Source organism: Mustela nigripes, chromosome 14, assembly GCF_022355385.1.
Source record: "Mustela nigripes isolate SB6536 chromosome 14, MUSNIG.SB6536, whole genome shotgun sequence".
In the NCBI taxonomy this organism is placed as follows: Eukaryota; Metazoa; Chordata; class Mammalia; order Carnivora; family Mustelidae; genus Mustela; species Mustela nigripes.
In genome coordinates, this window is record NC_081570.1 from 21340007 (window position 1) to 21353827 (window position 13821).

A 13821-nucleotide genomic window follows, 5' to 3' on the forward strand; every position below is an offset into this window, starting at 1 on the left:
TAAGATTTTATTTATTTATTTGACAGAGAGAAATCACAAGTAGATGGAGAGGCAGGCAGAGAGAGGGAAGCAGGCTCCCTGCTAAGCAGAGAGCCCGATGCGGGACTTGATCCCAGGACCCTGAGATCATGACCTGAGCCGAAGGCAGCGGCTTAACCCACTGAGCCACCCAGGCGCCCCTAGAAACTTTTTTTTTAAGCTCAAGAAGGAATGTGATACTTTTTAAAGCACAAACATAAGTTCTGTTTAAGATGTTAATTTAATAAGTAAGTAAGTAAATAAATGTTAATTTATTTAACTCACAAGAAATGATCAGCAAAACAGACCCTTAAAAGGGAATCCTTAGGAGTGCCTGGGTGGCTCAGTGGGTTAAGCCTCTGCCTTCGGCTCAGGGTCCTGGGATGGAGCCCTACATCAGGTTCTCTGCTCAGTAGGGAGCCTGCTTCCCTTCCTTCCTCTGCCTGCTTCTCTGCCTACTTGTGATCTTTCTCTCTCTGTCAAATAAATAAATAAAATCTTAAAGGAAAAAAAAAGGAATCCTTAAAAAAAAATAAAAGGAATCCTTGTACCTGAAAGTATTCAAATAGAAAATTATCCAGAATTAAGTTTTGGGGAAGTCTTAAGATCCCTAATAAGAGGACTCCTGAGTGGCTCAGTCTGTTAAGTGCCTGTCTTCCACCCAGGTCATGATCCTAGGGTCCTGGGATCAAGTGTCTACTTGACCTTCCTGCTCATGCATGCTTTCTCTCTCTCTCTCATGCTCTCTCTGAAATAGATAAATAAAATCTTTTTAAAAAGTATCCCTAATAAGATAAGATTCTATAACTTTTGTCCTCTCAATATTTTGTTATTTTATAAGTTAATTCTTGTCTCTTTCCCTTAGGTATAACCCTCTCTTTCACCTCTCCTTCAAAACCATTCTCTTGAGAAATTAGTTTACATATAACTATCTCTAGTTCTTCACTGCTTATTAGCATAATACAGGAAAGTGTGTAAATCATAGGTGTTTATTTCAAAGAATTGTTACATAGTGAACACATCTGTGTAAATACCCAGAAGGTTAAGAAAATAAATATTACCAGGACTCCAGAATCCCCTTAGTGCCCCTTCCCACACCCTCCCTCCATCCCCTAACAATCACTACTCCCACCCTATGCATTAAAAGTAACACATGTCTTCCTGACATCTATCACAACAAGTTAGCTTTGCCTAACTTGTTACTAACTTTAAAAAATTAGCTTTTTAAACTGTGTTGTAAAAATGAAATTATGCATATATTCTTTAGGTCTGGCTTCTTTTATTTTGTTCAGTTGTGGTTTTGAGATTCATCCATGTTGTGAATAGCAATAGATCATTCCTTCTCAGGTTGTGTAAAAGTTCATTGTTTGACTATACCACACTGTATGTATTCTACTATTGATGGCTGTTTGGCTTGTATATAGTTTGGGCTCTTAAGAATACTGCTGCTAAGAACATTCTGATATATGTCTTTTAATGCACATCTTTCTTTTCTGTACCAAAGACTTCATCCTATCAAGTCGTTTAGATGATCAGTATCAGCACAATTTATTGAGTGCTGGTTATGTGCTTTTTATATACATCAAATAATTTAATCCATAAAAACTCTGTGAGGAGTAGATTTTTTTAAAGGATTTATTTATTTATTTTATAGAGAGAGAGAGAGAGGAGGGAGGAACAGAGATAGATAATCCTCAAGCTGACTCCACACTGAGCAGGGAGCTCAGTGTGGGGCTTGATTCCAGGACCCCAAGGTCATGACCTGAGCTGAAACCAAGAGCTGGACGGGTAACTGACTGAGCCACCCAGGCTCCCTGAGGAGGGTTATTTTATCCCAATTTTATATATGAGAAAATTGAGACTTAGATGATCTTATATAATGTTACACAGCTAGTAAATGGTAGAGAAGTTGAGACAGGATTAGAACTCAAGATTGTCTGCCTTCCAAGCCTATACCCATAACCATTATTCTCTTTTGCACCACAATCATCATTCTCAACGCAACCCCTCATTTCGTCTCCCTTTTTACAGTCCGGCTTCCTCTAATTCACATCACTCCTGTATTTTAAATCCTTCAGTGGCTTCCCCTTGTCTGGAACTTGATAAAGTCCAAGTTTCTTCCTGTGAAATACTGTGTCCCCCATGATCTGACCTTTACTATTCTCTTTGTTTTGTATTTCCCCTCCTCACCTCTGTGTTCCAACTATGCTCACCTACATGTAGCAATTGAGTATCATGTTCTCTTGTAACCTGTGCCTTTTTATTTACTCCCTCTTCTGTTTTGCCTGGCTAACCTGTTTGTCCATGAAGATGAGGTTTAGGTCTCCCAAATATTCTCTTGGAAATTATTACCCAACTGTCTCTTATCCCCAATCCATTTTGGTGCACATCCTCTGTGCTCCTAGAACACCCTCCTCATAGCGCTCTCACACCTCACTGTCATCCTCATTTTCACACCTAGAATGAACGAATCAATTGTTCACAATCCACCTCTTCCATTAGACTGACATCTCCTTGAGGACAAGTACTATTTTTTAATCCTCTTTTGAAACTACATTGCCTAGTACATGGGGTCGTTCCTCAAATGTCTGTTGGCTAAATGAAATGCTGTCAAGTGAATCATTTAAATTGAGCATAAAAGTACCTATTCTGTACACATTGATTTTTATTATCTTGTACACATTTATTTTTATTTGGATTTGGAGGTCTAGATACTGATGCCATAATAATTTGTTTGGTAAGGTCACTTATACTGTGGAGTCACATGTGACTGATACAAATCTGGGTTTGCCCTCTTTATGTCAAATTGGTGGGAATTCTAGCTGCAGAGTCATAGAAAGGCTGAAAAATCCCTGTAAGAATCTTGGTAGCTTCAGGTTACCTTGGGGGATTTCTCTATAAAAGTGGAAAATATAGAGTTGCCGCATTATGGTGAGAGATGTTTCATTCCAAAGTGGTAAGAAGTAGTCTTTGTTAAGACTTCTGGGTTGCGTGGTATAAATGATGATTCTCAGAGTTTCCATGAAACTTACTAATTGGTACTTTTGAAGTTTTCCTTTGCCTTTGGACCTACAATAACTTAAAGTTCTTTAATCATAATGAGAAATGAGGGTTACTGCTTTTCTGACTGGGCTTAAACAAACGTGTGCTTAGTTTTTATTCTAAGGAACACTTTTATATTAAGTGGTATATTTTTAACACGTCTTAATCTTCTGTGTTAATTGTGGGGAAAGGGAACAGAAAAAGTAATTAATCCTCCCTGTCATACTTATTGTCTCTTATGATGACTACCTTAATAAAACAGTTAAAGTAGTATATAATCAAATATAAGATTGTGGAATTCAAGTTCATTTCTTGGGCAGGGAAGATAGAATCGTAACTTTGTGCTTTTTGTCTTTTTTGATAGAGGATGAGGAGGGGTACTTTACTCTCCTTTTCTAAATATCATTAAAATTTAGTTTTAAACCTTTAGGAAGATGGAATGGAGAGGGATTGGGAGGAAGCAGGAGAAGGGTTGCTGGATGCTGATGATGTTAAACTCATGTGTTCACTTTGATTAGTTATTGATCTATACAATTATGTTTAAGGTATGTTTCTTTATGTCTCTTATATCAATAAAAATATTTTAAACAATTTAATTTAGGAATTACTGTCTTTAAACATTTCCAAAGGAGCCTGCAAAAGATGTTAATGGTGAGGCTCTTTCCAAGTGCCATTATTTTTCATGGTCCACCATGAATTGAAGAGCCTTCCACTAATGGCATGTAGACTCTAAGTGGGGTTGGTAAACAGTAAAAGGAGAGTTAGCGTGGGCAAGAGTAGTCAGGGAAAACAATATAATCACTCATCCAGTAAATATTAACTGAGTATGAAACATGTACCAGATGCTGTGTTGACATAGAAAACTTAAATGAGATTGGAGGGCAGAGTTGGAGGGAAGAATAAGATCTGGGTGATGTTTATTAATCCTGGTTATATCTCTACTACTCTTTATAGAATGATAAAAATAGCAAATGCTTATTTAGCATTTCTTGTCTAATAAAAGATTCACATATATTAACTAATTTCATCTTCACAATAAGCCTATGAGATAGTCACTACTACTAGTGTCTCATTTTAATTTCCTCTAGTAGATGTGAAAACAGATACAGAGATGTATAAAATGACTCAGCTAGGAAGTAGTGGAGGTAGGATTCAATTTTAACTGTCTGGCCCCCTGTTTCTCTGCTCACATTTACTATGCTGTGTGAAATTAGTGCAGAGAATATCAGAAATGTTGATTTGACCTAGAGAATCTATTTGAAAATGGCCAGTAATCCTGCTGTGGTACTCTGTGGTTTGTGTGTTTTGGAGCTGTGTGTGAATGCCTTTTCTTCTTTTTACAGACATGGCTGGATTCTGCCAAAGAAATAAAAAAGCAGGTTCGTGGTAAGTGAATATAGCCCTTTCTATAGGTCTTTCTTTCTTTTAGTAGGTCAGAGGATTTTCACCTTTTTCTGGCTATGAGTCACTTTAGAATCCTGGGCTTTGGAAGGTGGCTCTGAAATGGAGATAAAACCTTCCCTTGGAAGGAGGAGATTCCATGACAGAAGTTACAGCAGAGGTGGACACTATTGAGATGTAGGGCAGATCTTGATATTTTTTTCTTTACAACTAGGCAAAATTGGGGAAGATTGGAATGGTTGAGAAAAACAAGTTTGAGAAGAACAAAGATGAGAAGAGAAAAAGGATATGGGAGTCAGTTCTCAAAGGAGTTTGCTGCCTGGTCTTGGTCCTTTTAAATTGTTCTGGACAGTTGCATTCTAACTTTCTTCATGTTTTTTTCTCTGTAGTTCTTTTTGTCCATTTTCAACAATCTTCTTCCAACTAGTTCTTCTGTTAGTAGAAAAATGAGAATTCCTTGCCAATGGCCCTCTGACATTGTGACTTTTCTTCTAATGCTAAGCCCTCTGGTATATATTACTGTTGTACCCCTGCTCAGACTGCTCTCCTGAGATAAATATTTCTAGGTCGAATAAAGTGCAGATTAGTATTTTGTAGCTCTAGGCCCAAAGGGCTAGGTAAGGGGTAGAGATTCTTTTTCTCTTGTTTACAACTTAATGTCTTTTTGGTTTGGTTTATTTTTAAGGAAATTTTCAGGAACTGCACTAAAGGTTATTTATCATGGTTAGTAAGTTTTAGCTCTATCTCCTGAAAACAGATTTTATTTTTCATTTGTTTCTTAACAAGCTTGCTGTAGTGAAATGTTTTCTTTTAGACCCTATTTATAATTTATATTCCTTGAGATAGAAAGGCAAAATATTCCTTTGGACTGGCAGCTCTCCATACTATAAAATGTTGTTTTAAAATGCAAGTCAGAGCAAAAAACAAACAAACAAATAAATAATAAAAAATTTAAAAAATAAAATAAAATGTAAGTAATAGCAATACATTTTTGGAATATTTAAGGCATGACAAGAAAAACATAACTCCAGATCCCTGTCAATGAAAATTGTTTTAATATTCAATATTACTTAGGAATAAATGATTATACAAGAAGACTGGTTAGGGAGAAAAGTTAAAGCAGAATTTATGATGAGTGGAGAAGAATATCTAGTAGATTATATCTCTGGCTACGGAAAAAAGTCTTGCTAAGAAAAAGAACCAGCGTTTGTCATTTTAAAAAACTTTACAAAATAATAAAAACCCTTTCTGTAACATGGGAAAGGAAAACCTCGTCTGTAGCACAAACTGAATTAAGGAATCAAAATGTAAACATTTCATTAAGCCAAAGAGAAGAATTTTGTTTTTTTAAAAAGCTATTTTTCTTCACACACATCTTATAAACCCATTGTGAAAATTTTAAATATTGTGGAAATATATCATGGAGAAAGTAAAAGGTCCCTAAATTCTATCCTCTAGATACAATCACTGTTAAGTTGGTATAAGCTACAAGACTTTTTCTAGGCATATATAAGTTTTGCCTTTGAAAAGAAGAATTATGCTATATAGGATTCTTGCCCCCACCTTGTCCCTAGGAGATATGTTCCAGGTCCCCCAGTAGGTGCCTGAAATTGTAGATAGTACCAAACCCTATATATACTGTGTTTTTTCTTATACGTGTGTATCTTGTTAAAGCTTAATTTATAAATTGGGCACAGTAAGAGATTAACAACAATAACTTAAAATAAAATAGAACTGTTATAACAATAATACTGTAATAAAATGTGGTCTCTCTCTCAGAATATCTTACTGGACTGTACTCACCTTTCTTATGATAATGTGATGTGATAAAATGCCTGTGTGATGAGATGAAGAGAGGTGAATGACGCAGGCATTGTGGCTTAGTCTTAGGTCAGGAAGATCATCTGTTTCCAGATTGTTGTTGACCATGGGAAAGTGAAACCATGGATAAGGGGGGGGACTGTTATATATTATATATTATGTATTGCATTATATTATATATGCATTGTGTATGCTATATATAGTTAAAAATTTGTTTAAGTAGGTGATATAAATATGTGGAATAAAATTAAAAGATACCGATGAATCTAATGTAAGGTAAATCTCCCTTCTACCCCATCCTTTAATTCCTTGGGTTCTTTCCAGAGATGTTCTGAGTGTACATAGACACATATTATAATATAAATATGTATTTAATACATGTGTTTTACATGCATATTGTATTTTACTATGTATATTTTACATAAATAGATTAAATAGATATAATATGTATTTAATATAAATATGCAACAAATTTTTTATTTAACATAATTTGGAGTATTCTTCATATCAACACATGTAAATTTATTTTGTTTGTCTAAAAATTTTCTTTGATTACATAGTTGTAGCACAATATATATATATAAGCAGACCTTTTGATGGACATTTTGGGTTATTCTCAGTAGTTTGCTGTTACAAACAAGGTTACAGTGAACATTTATATAAGTTCAGGTTCACTCATATAACATATAAGTGCATACACATGTATGTTCTATAGGTAAATTCTTAAAAGTAGAACAAAAAAATGAACATCTAAAATTGAAATATATATTCACTAGAAGGATTTTTTCCATATTAAAAACACACAGAAAAGTATGGAGGCTAATGTAACAAATAACCCATGTACACGTCACCCAGACTTAACATGTGTTAATGCTTTCAACTTAAAATAGGACAGTACTGGTAAGTTTTGTCTTTTTTGTTTTCTTCCTAATCCTGTCCTCTTTTCTCCCTAGCCAAAGAAATCTATTTTCATGAATTTGGGGTGATTTAGTCCATGTTTTTATTTATTTATTTCTCATATACCCTTACCTATATTCTATAGATAGTATTGCTTTTGCTGTTTTTCTGAAATTTCCCTCAGACCCATTTATTCATTTGAATCTCCTTGGGAGGTTTATCAATCTCTCTCTCCCTCTCCTCCCAGCTTAATTCTCTTGGCTGTGAATAAGACAGATCTCCCCTACTCAGTGTGGCTATCCACTTCTACCTCTTTCTGGAATATGCAGAGCAAAAGCAAGAAGTCCTTTACCTTCTCTATCCCTCTCCACCCATAAAATATCCTAAAAAGTAGGAATTTTCTTATATAGCTATAATACAGTTATTAAAAGCAGGAAATTAACATTGAAGCAACACTGTAACCTACAGACCTTATCAGTTGTCCAAATAATTTTCTGTATAGTGAAAGAAAATCTATGGTGCTATTTTGCATTTAGTTGGTACATCTCTTTAGCTGTTTTTGATCTGGAACAGTTCCTGAGTCTTTAAAGTTATTTATTTATTTATTTAAAAATTCTGTTTATTTATTTGACAGAGAGAAACACAGCAAGAGAGAGAACACAAGCAGGGGGAGTGGGAGAGGGAGAAGCAGGCTTCCTACTGAGTGGGAAGCCCAACATGGGGCTCGATCCCAGTACTCTGGGATCGTGACCTGAGCTGAAGGCAGACACTTAACGACTGAGCCACCCAGGCACCCCTAACGTATTTTATAACATTGATAGTTTTGAAGAGTCCAGATAGTTAATTTTTAAGTGGTCACTTTGAGCGTGTCTGATTTTTTTCATGGCCCATGAATATTCAGGTTATGCACTTTGGTGGGAATGTCACTGACATGTTGCTGAGTTAAAAGGAAGAAATTTTAATGTTAAGATTTTTTTTAAGAACTTTTCCAGCCACCTTTTTTCCCCCACTAAATATTCTCCATAAGGTATTACTAATTATATGTATCCTATTCTAGAAACAGTCACTGACTAAATCTTAACTTTAATAATTTTAAAAATTCCAAGTGATTAGCTTTTTTAGTCTCTCTATTGCATTGAACCCTGAGCTAGCTTGCAGTGAACCTGAATGTCTTCATTAGCAATATGACAACCTGTATCTCTTACATGGAAAAGAATGGGAACTCAAAATTTGGGTTCTCCTTCTTACAATTGCTGTTAACAAAAGTAAGAGTTAATAATTGAAACATTTCTGTTTAGATATGTTTATTTCTTTTTTTTATTTTTAAAGGTCTTACTTATTTTATTGACAGATCACAAGTAGGCAGAGGCAGGCAGAGAGAGAGGAAGGGAAACAGGCTCCCTGCTGAGCAGAGAGCCCCATTCAGGGTTTGATCCTAGGACCCTGAAATCATGACCTGAGCTGAAGGCAGAGGCTTTAACCCACTGAGCCACGCAGGTGCCCTGATATGGTTATTTCTAATACAGTTAAACTTCCTTGTTTGGGGTTAAATGGAGAGAAAAATTGAACCAGAATACAGGTTTTTTTTTGTTTGTTTGTTTGTTTGTTTTCATTTGATTAGGTCTGGTAACATAAGGTCATTGGTAAATCTGGATTAATGGATAATTTTAATACATTAGTAACCGCCCCCTGCCAGAGCTATAGCAGCCTCAGATGACATTCACAACAATGCTGTGAGATCAGTTACTTTATTTCATTCATTCGCTCAACAAATACTTCTTCTTCTTTTTTTTAATGTTTTATTTATTTCTTTGACAGACAGAGATCACAAGTAGGTAGAGAGGCAGGCAGAGAGGGATATGGAGAAGCAGGCTCCCTGCTGAGCAGAAAGCCCAATGTGGGGCTTGATCCCAAGACTCTGGGATCATGACCTGAGCTGAAGGCAGAGGCTTTAACCCACTGAGCCACCTAGGCGCCCCTCAACAAATATTTCTTGAGCATCTATGATCTTCGAAGCACTGTTTTGGACACTAGGGATGCACACTAAATAAAACAGAAAAGTTCTTATGCCTAGTAATTTGCATTTTAGTGGAAGGAGACAGAGATTATCCCTTAAAAAAGTTATATATTTATATTTAATAAGTAGTACATGTACAAAATTCAAATGGTATAAAAGAATATACAGTGAAAATAGGTCTCCATTCTATTTCCCCGATCTTCTCCATTTTCCTATCTAAAAGTTCCCTTTCCTAGTTTCCCAACAACTATAACTGATTTAATACATATCCTTATAGGGATTGTCTATGCATATATAATCATACCCTAACATATACTTCTTCTTACCCTCCAATATTTATGGTTGCCTTTTTAAAATTTTCATTTTATTCTTTGAAAGATTATTTGAGAGAAAGTGAGCACAAGCGAGGGGAGGGGCACAGGAGAAGGGAGAGGGAGAGAATCCCAAGCAGACTCCATGCTGAGCAAGGAGCTCAATAAGGGGCTCCATCTCATGACCCTGAGATCATGACCTGAGCTGAAACCAAGAGTCAGACATTTAACCAACTGTGCCACCCACGTGCCCTTTATAGTTCCTTTCTGTATGAACTGTTCTTGACCTTGATATTTTTTTTTCACCTGACACTTTGTCTTGGAAATATATCTTCTCTTGCTAAATAAATATATATTTAGGTTGTCTCTAGTCATTTGCTATTACGAACAATATCTTATACATTTCTGACCACATTTAAGCATATGTATAGACACATTTTTGGAAATAGAATTGGGAGATGAAAGAATATATATGTTTTATGCTTTGAAAGATGTTGTCAAATTGTTCTCCTTAGCATTGTGCCAACTTAAACCTGTATCAGCGATGGTAATTGTTTTTTTTTCCCCACCAATTCTGGGTGTTATTAAGCTTTTTATATCAGTTACTTAATACAGAGCTCAAAGAGGAAAAAAAAATCACTTTCAAACTCTCTTAAATGGTTCTCAATAACTTTTTCTTTCTTTAATAAAAATCAGATTTTTTCCCCACAAAGCATGAAAATATTTTAAAAATCTCAGGAAAAGAAAACTGAATGTTTTAGGTACTTCTAACAATCAAAAACTTAGCCATAAGCATACAATTCTTTTTGTGTTTACTTTTACAGGTGTCCCCTGGAATTTCACATTTAATGTAAAATTTTATCCACCTGACCCAGCACAGTTAACAGAAGATATAACAAGGTAAATAATGTATTAATAGTTAACTATACAAGTAATTCTCATTATCATAAGCTCTAGGAATTTTTTTATTTAGAACTGAAAAAAAATGAAGTGCTGTTAGGATGGAAAGCATCTGGTCACTTCAAGGCAGGTTTGCAAATAAGTGAGCCTAAAAGCCTTATGTATCTGTGACGTGCCTGGAGGAAATTGGCAGGGAAATTAAACTTTCTTATCATGGGTGCTATGCCAAGCTGTGCACAGGGCACCTATAAACCACACACACTCCAAAGGGCAAGACAAAAATATACGTGATAAAATAGCTCTACTACTTTCTTTTTAATACTCATTCCTTACCATGTTTTCTGTTACAGTTCTGAAGTCTGAATTATTATTATTTTATGTGTGTATATATGTGTGTATTATTATTTCTTCTTATCTCTCAAAGTGTATGATTAGGTACATAATCCTCATGAACTGAATCTTCCTCACTATTTAAAAAAATTTTTAAATTTATTTAAAAATTTTTTTATTAACATGTAATATATTATTTGTTTAGGGGTACAGGTCTGTGATTCATCAGTTTTACACAATTCGCAACACTCACCATAGCACATACCCTCCCCAATGTCCATCACCCAGCCACCCCATCCTTCCTATCCCCATCCCCTCCAGCAACCCTCAGTTTGTTTCCTGAGATTAGGAGTCTCTTCTGGTTTAAGCCCACTTAATTTATGAAACAAATCTTGTACTCTTTGAAAACAACTTCCTGATTTTAGGAAAGTGGGTTTTACTGGATTCTATATAAATATTAATTTTTAAAAAGTGGAAAAGCAGTCTGTTATAAAGAGTGCTAGTGTACATATCCATAACACCTTGCATGGATCCTTATACACTTAGGTGCTTGGCAAATGTTTGTTAAATGGAATTGTTGGTTGCTGAGAAACTGCTTTCTGATTCTGATTTTGCTGTCCACTGTCTGACACAGACATATATACAGTCTCTGTACGTCAGTTTTCAGATCTCTCAAAATAAGGGAATAGCCCAAGTAAACTCTAGTTTACTAAGTTTACAATCTAAGTCTGATTGTGAGGTATGGTGAAATTTAAAAAAAATTATTCTTTGTCTGGTTAATCTATAGCACATGCTTGAGGTTGGGATTCCATCTCTGCCTGAAAAAAAATTGTTTTGGTTGTTTCTTTTTCTCAGGTAATATTTGTCTTTAGAGTTGCTTCTTATTTGTCTTTCTTCATTGAGGTTATGTATAAAACAAAACAGATCCCTAAAATTCTTTGCCAATTACCTACATTTGAGAGGAGTTTAAGATCCTTGTGATTTGATTGGCATTCCTTTAAAAAAAAAAAAATGCCTGTAGTGACTAATCATAGATAGCAAAAGCGATTGTTGATACCTACATTATTCAACATCTTATTATGGTCAAAACAAGGGTATAATTCTAATCAATACAGGAATTTTAAATTTTATCATATCTCCCAGCTTTCCTGTTTGGTAAAAGAGTCTGTATGGGTCAACTCAGCTAGAAAAAATGCTAAGGAGGTCAGGATCATAGATGTAAACATGAAATTGACAGAGATGAGTGTCTAACTTAATGTAGGTGCACTGAGTTCATTCTACAGAACAGTTTTAACCCCAGTTTGAATTCCCAATGAAGTAGCACATGGATGGAATCAGTCTTACAAGATGATAGTGTGTGGAAGGCTATATGCCACTTAGCCTATCTTGAAGGCAAAAGAACTGAAACTGGTCATACCTTAGTAAAAATGTGTCAATAATGTCATCTTTATATATGAAGGACAGTATCTACATGTTTGGCACAGCAGTGTGATAGAAAAAGTCCAGTTTTGGAACCAAATGACCTTTATGACCGTATGACATTGAGCAAGCTTAGTCTTTGAAGCTGCCCTCTATCTGTAATCTGGTAATTATATACACACTTCACAAGTTTTTTCGTGAAGAGTATTTGAGATAATTTATGTGTATATGGTACTTAATGTACTCTATAAAATATTAATTTCTTTACCTCCTTTGGACTTTTCCCAACCTTACCTCTTTTCTTTCTTCCTTTTTCTTGAGATATAAATGGCATTATATTAATCTCAGGTGTACAACATAATGATTCAATATTTGCATATATTATGAAATGATCACCACAATAAGTCTAGTTCAGTCTAGTTCACAACCATCGTCATACATAATTACAAAAATTTTTTCCTGGTGATGAGAACTTTTAAGATCTCCTCTCTTAGCGACTTCCTTTTTCTAAATTGCCTTCTGGACATGAGTCCAACATAATTACAGAGTGGTTATTGTTGTTGTTTATAATGTTTTACATAGAAAAATTTTAAGCACACAGAAAAGAAAAATAATCTGATGAACAATCATATAGCCACAACGTAGATCGAATAGTTATTAATATTATTTAATCTCTCTTGTTTTTTAATTTAATATCTCCTGTTTTTCTCCCTCCTTCCATCCTTCTCATCCCCCTTCTTCCTCTTTCTCTATATTTTGTTTTTATTGTTGCTGACATGGTAACATTTTCTCTCTTTTGGCTGTAGATATTATTTATGCCTTCAGCTTCGACAGGACATAGTTGCAGGACATCTGCCTTGTTCCTTTGCAACCTTAGCATTATTAGGTTCTTACACCATCCAGTCTGAGTTGGGAGACTATGACCCAGAACTTCATGGTGCCGATTATGTTAGTGATTTTAAACTGGCCCCAAATCAGACCAAGGAGCTTGAAGAGAAGGTCATGGAACTCCATAAGTCATACAGGTAAATATGTCTCCAGGTTTTTTTCTGTGTTTGTTTTGGAAAGAAGTTTAAACCGTTGGCCTGGTTTTGATTCAGTGTTTGCCTTAGAGGGGTGTGGTGCTGTAGAGTCAGCTCAAGCCCCTCCACTGTTCAACTTTGAGCAAGTCCGTTAACCCCTCCAAACCTCAGTTTTCTCCTCAGAGTAACAGGTGTAGTTGAAGGGTGAAAACTAAATGAGGTAATAGATGTAAAGCACTAAGCATTGTCTGGCATACAGTAGGTGCTCAATAAATGCTGTTGTTGCTTTACTTTTTTTTTTTTTTTTTTCAGATTTTTAACTTACTATACTGTATTAGGTACTTTAAGATCCTTAAAGTAGGGGTTCTTAAGATCTGTGTACATGGATAGACTCCAGAGGACCCATGAAACCCCCGAGGGTATTTTGAAAAGTCTTTATTAAATTCAATCCTTTTTTCCATGGAAATAATTGGTGATATTGAGTGGTGTCATAACAAAGTGATCAAAAGCAAGGACATATGGTCAGACTGACCTGGGTTGAGATCTTGGCACTGCTTGGTCCTGGCCTTGTGACCTTGAGTTACTCACTTAATCTCTCTGAGCCTCAGGTTCCTTATATCTCTGATGGAACTTACTACCTCAG

At 35.4% G+C, this 13821-nt stretch overlaps 1 protein-coding gene across 18 annotated transcripts in view; it reads left to right on the forward strand.

Moving 5' to 3' along the window:
- EPB41 (erythrocyte membrane protein band 4.1) overlaps positions 1 to 13821 on the forward strand; it is a 196334-nt gene that overhangs the window by 106261 nt on the left and 76252 nt on the right. For all 18 annotated transcript variants that reach the window (XM_059376900.1, XM_059376904.1, XM_059376909.1 and 15 more), the window contains exons 5-7: positions 4404 to 4446; positions 10332 to 10407; positions 12963 to 13181. In XM_059376900.1, the coding sequence (XP_059232883.1) occupies positions 4404 to 4446; positions 10332 to 10407; positions 12963 to 13181 (338 nt within the window). The remainder of the gene's footprint in view (positions 1 to 4403; positions 4447 to 10331; positions 10408 to 12962; positions 13182 to 13821) is intronic.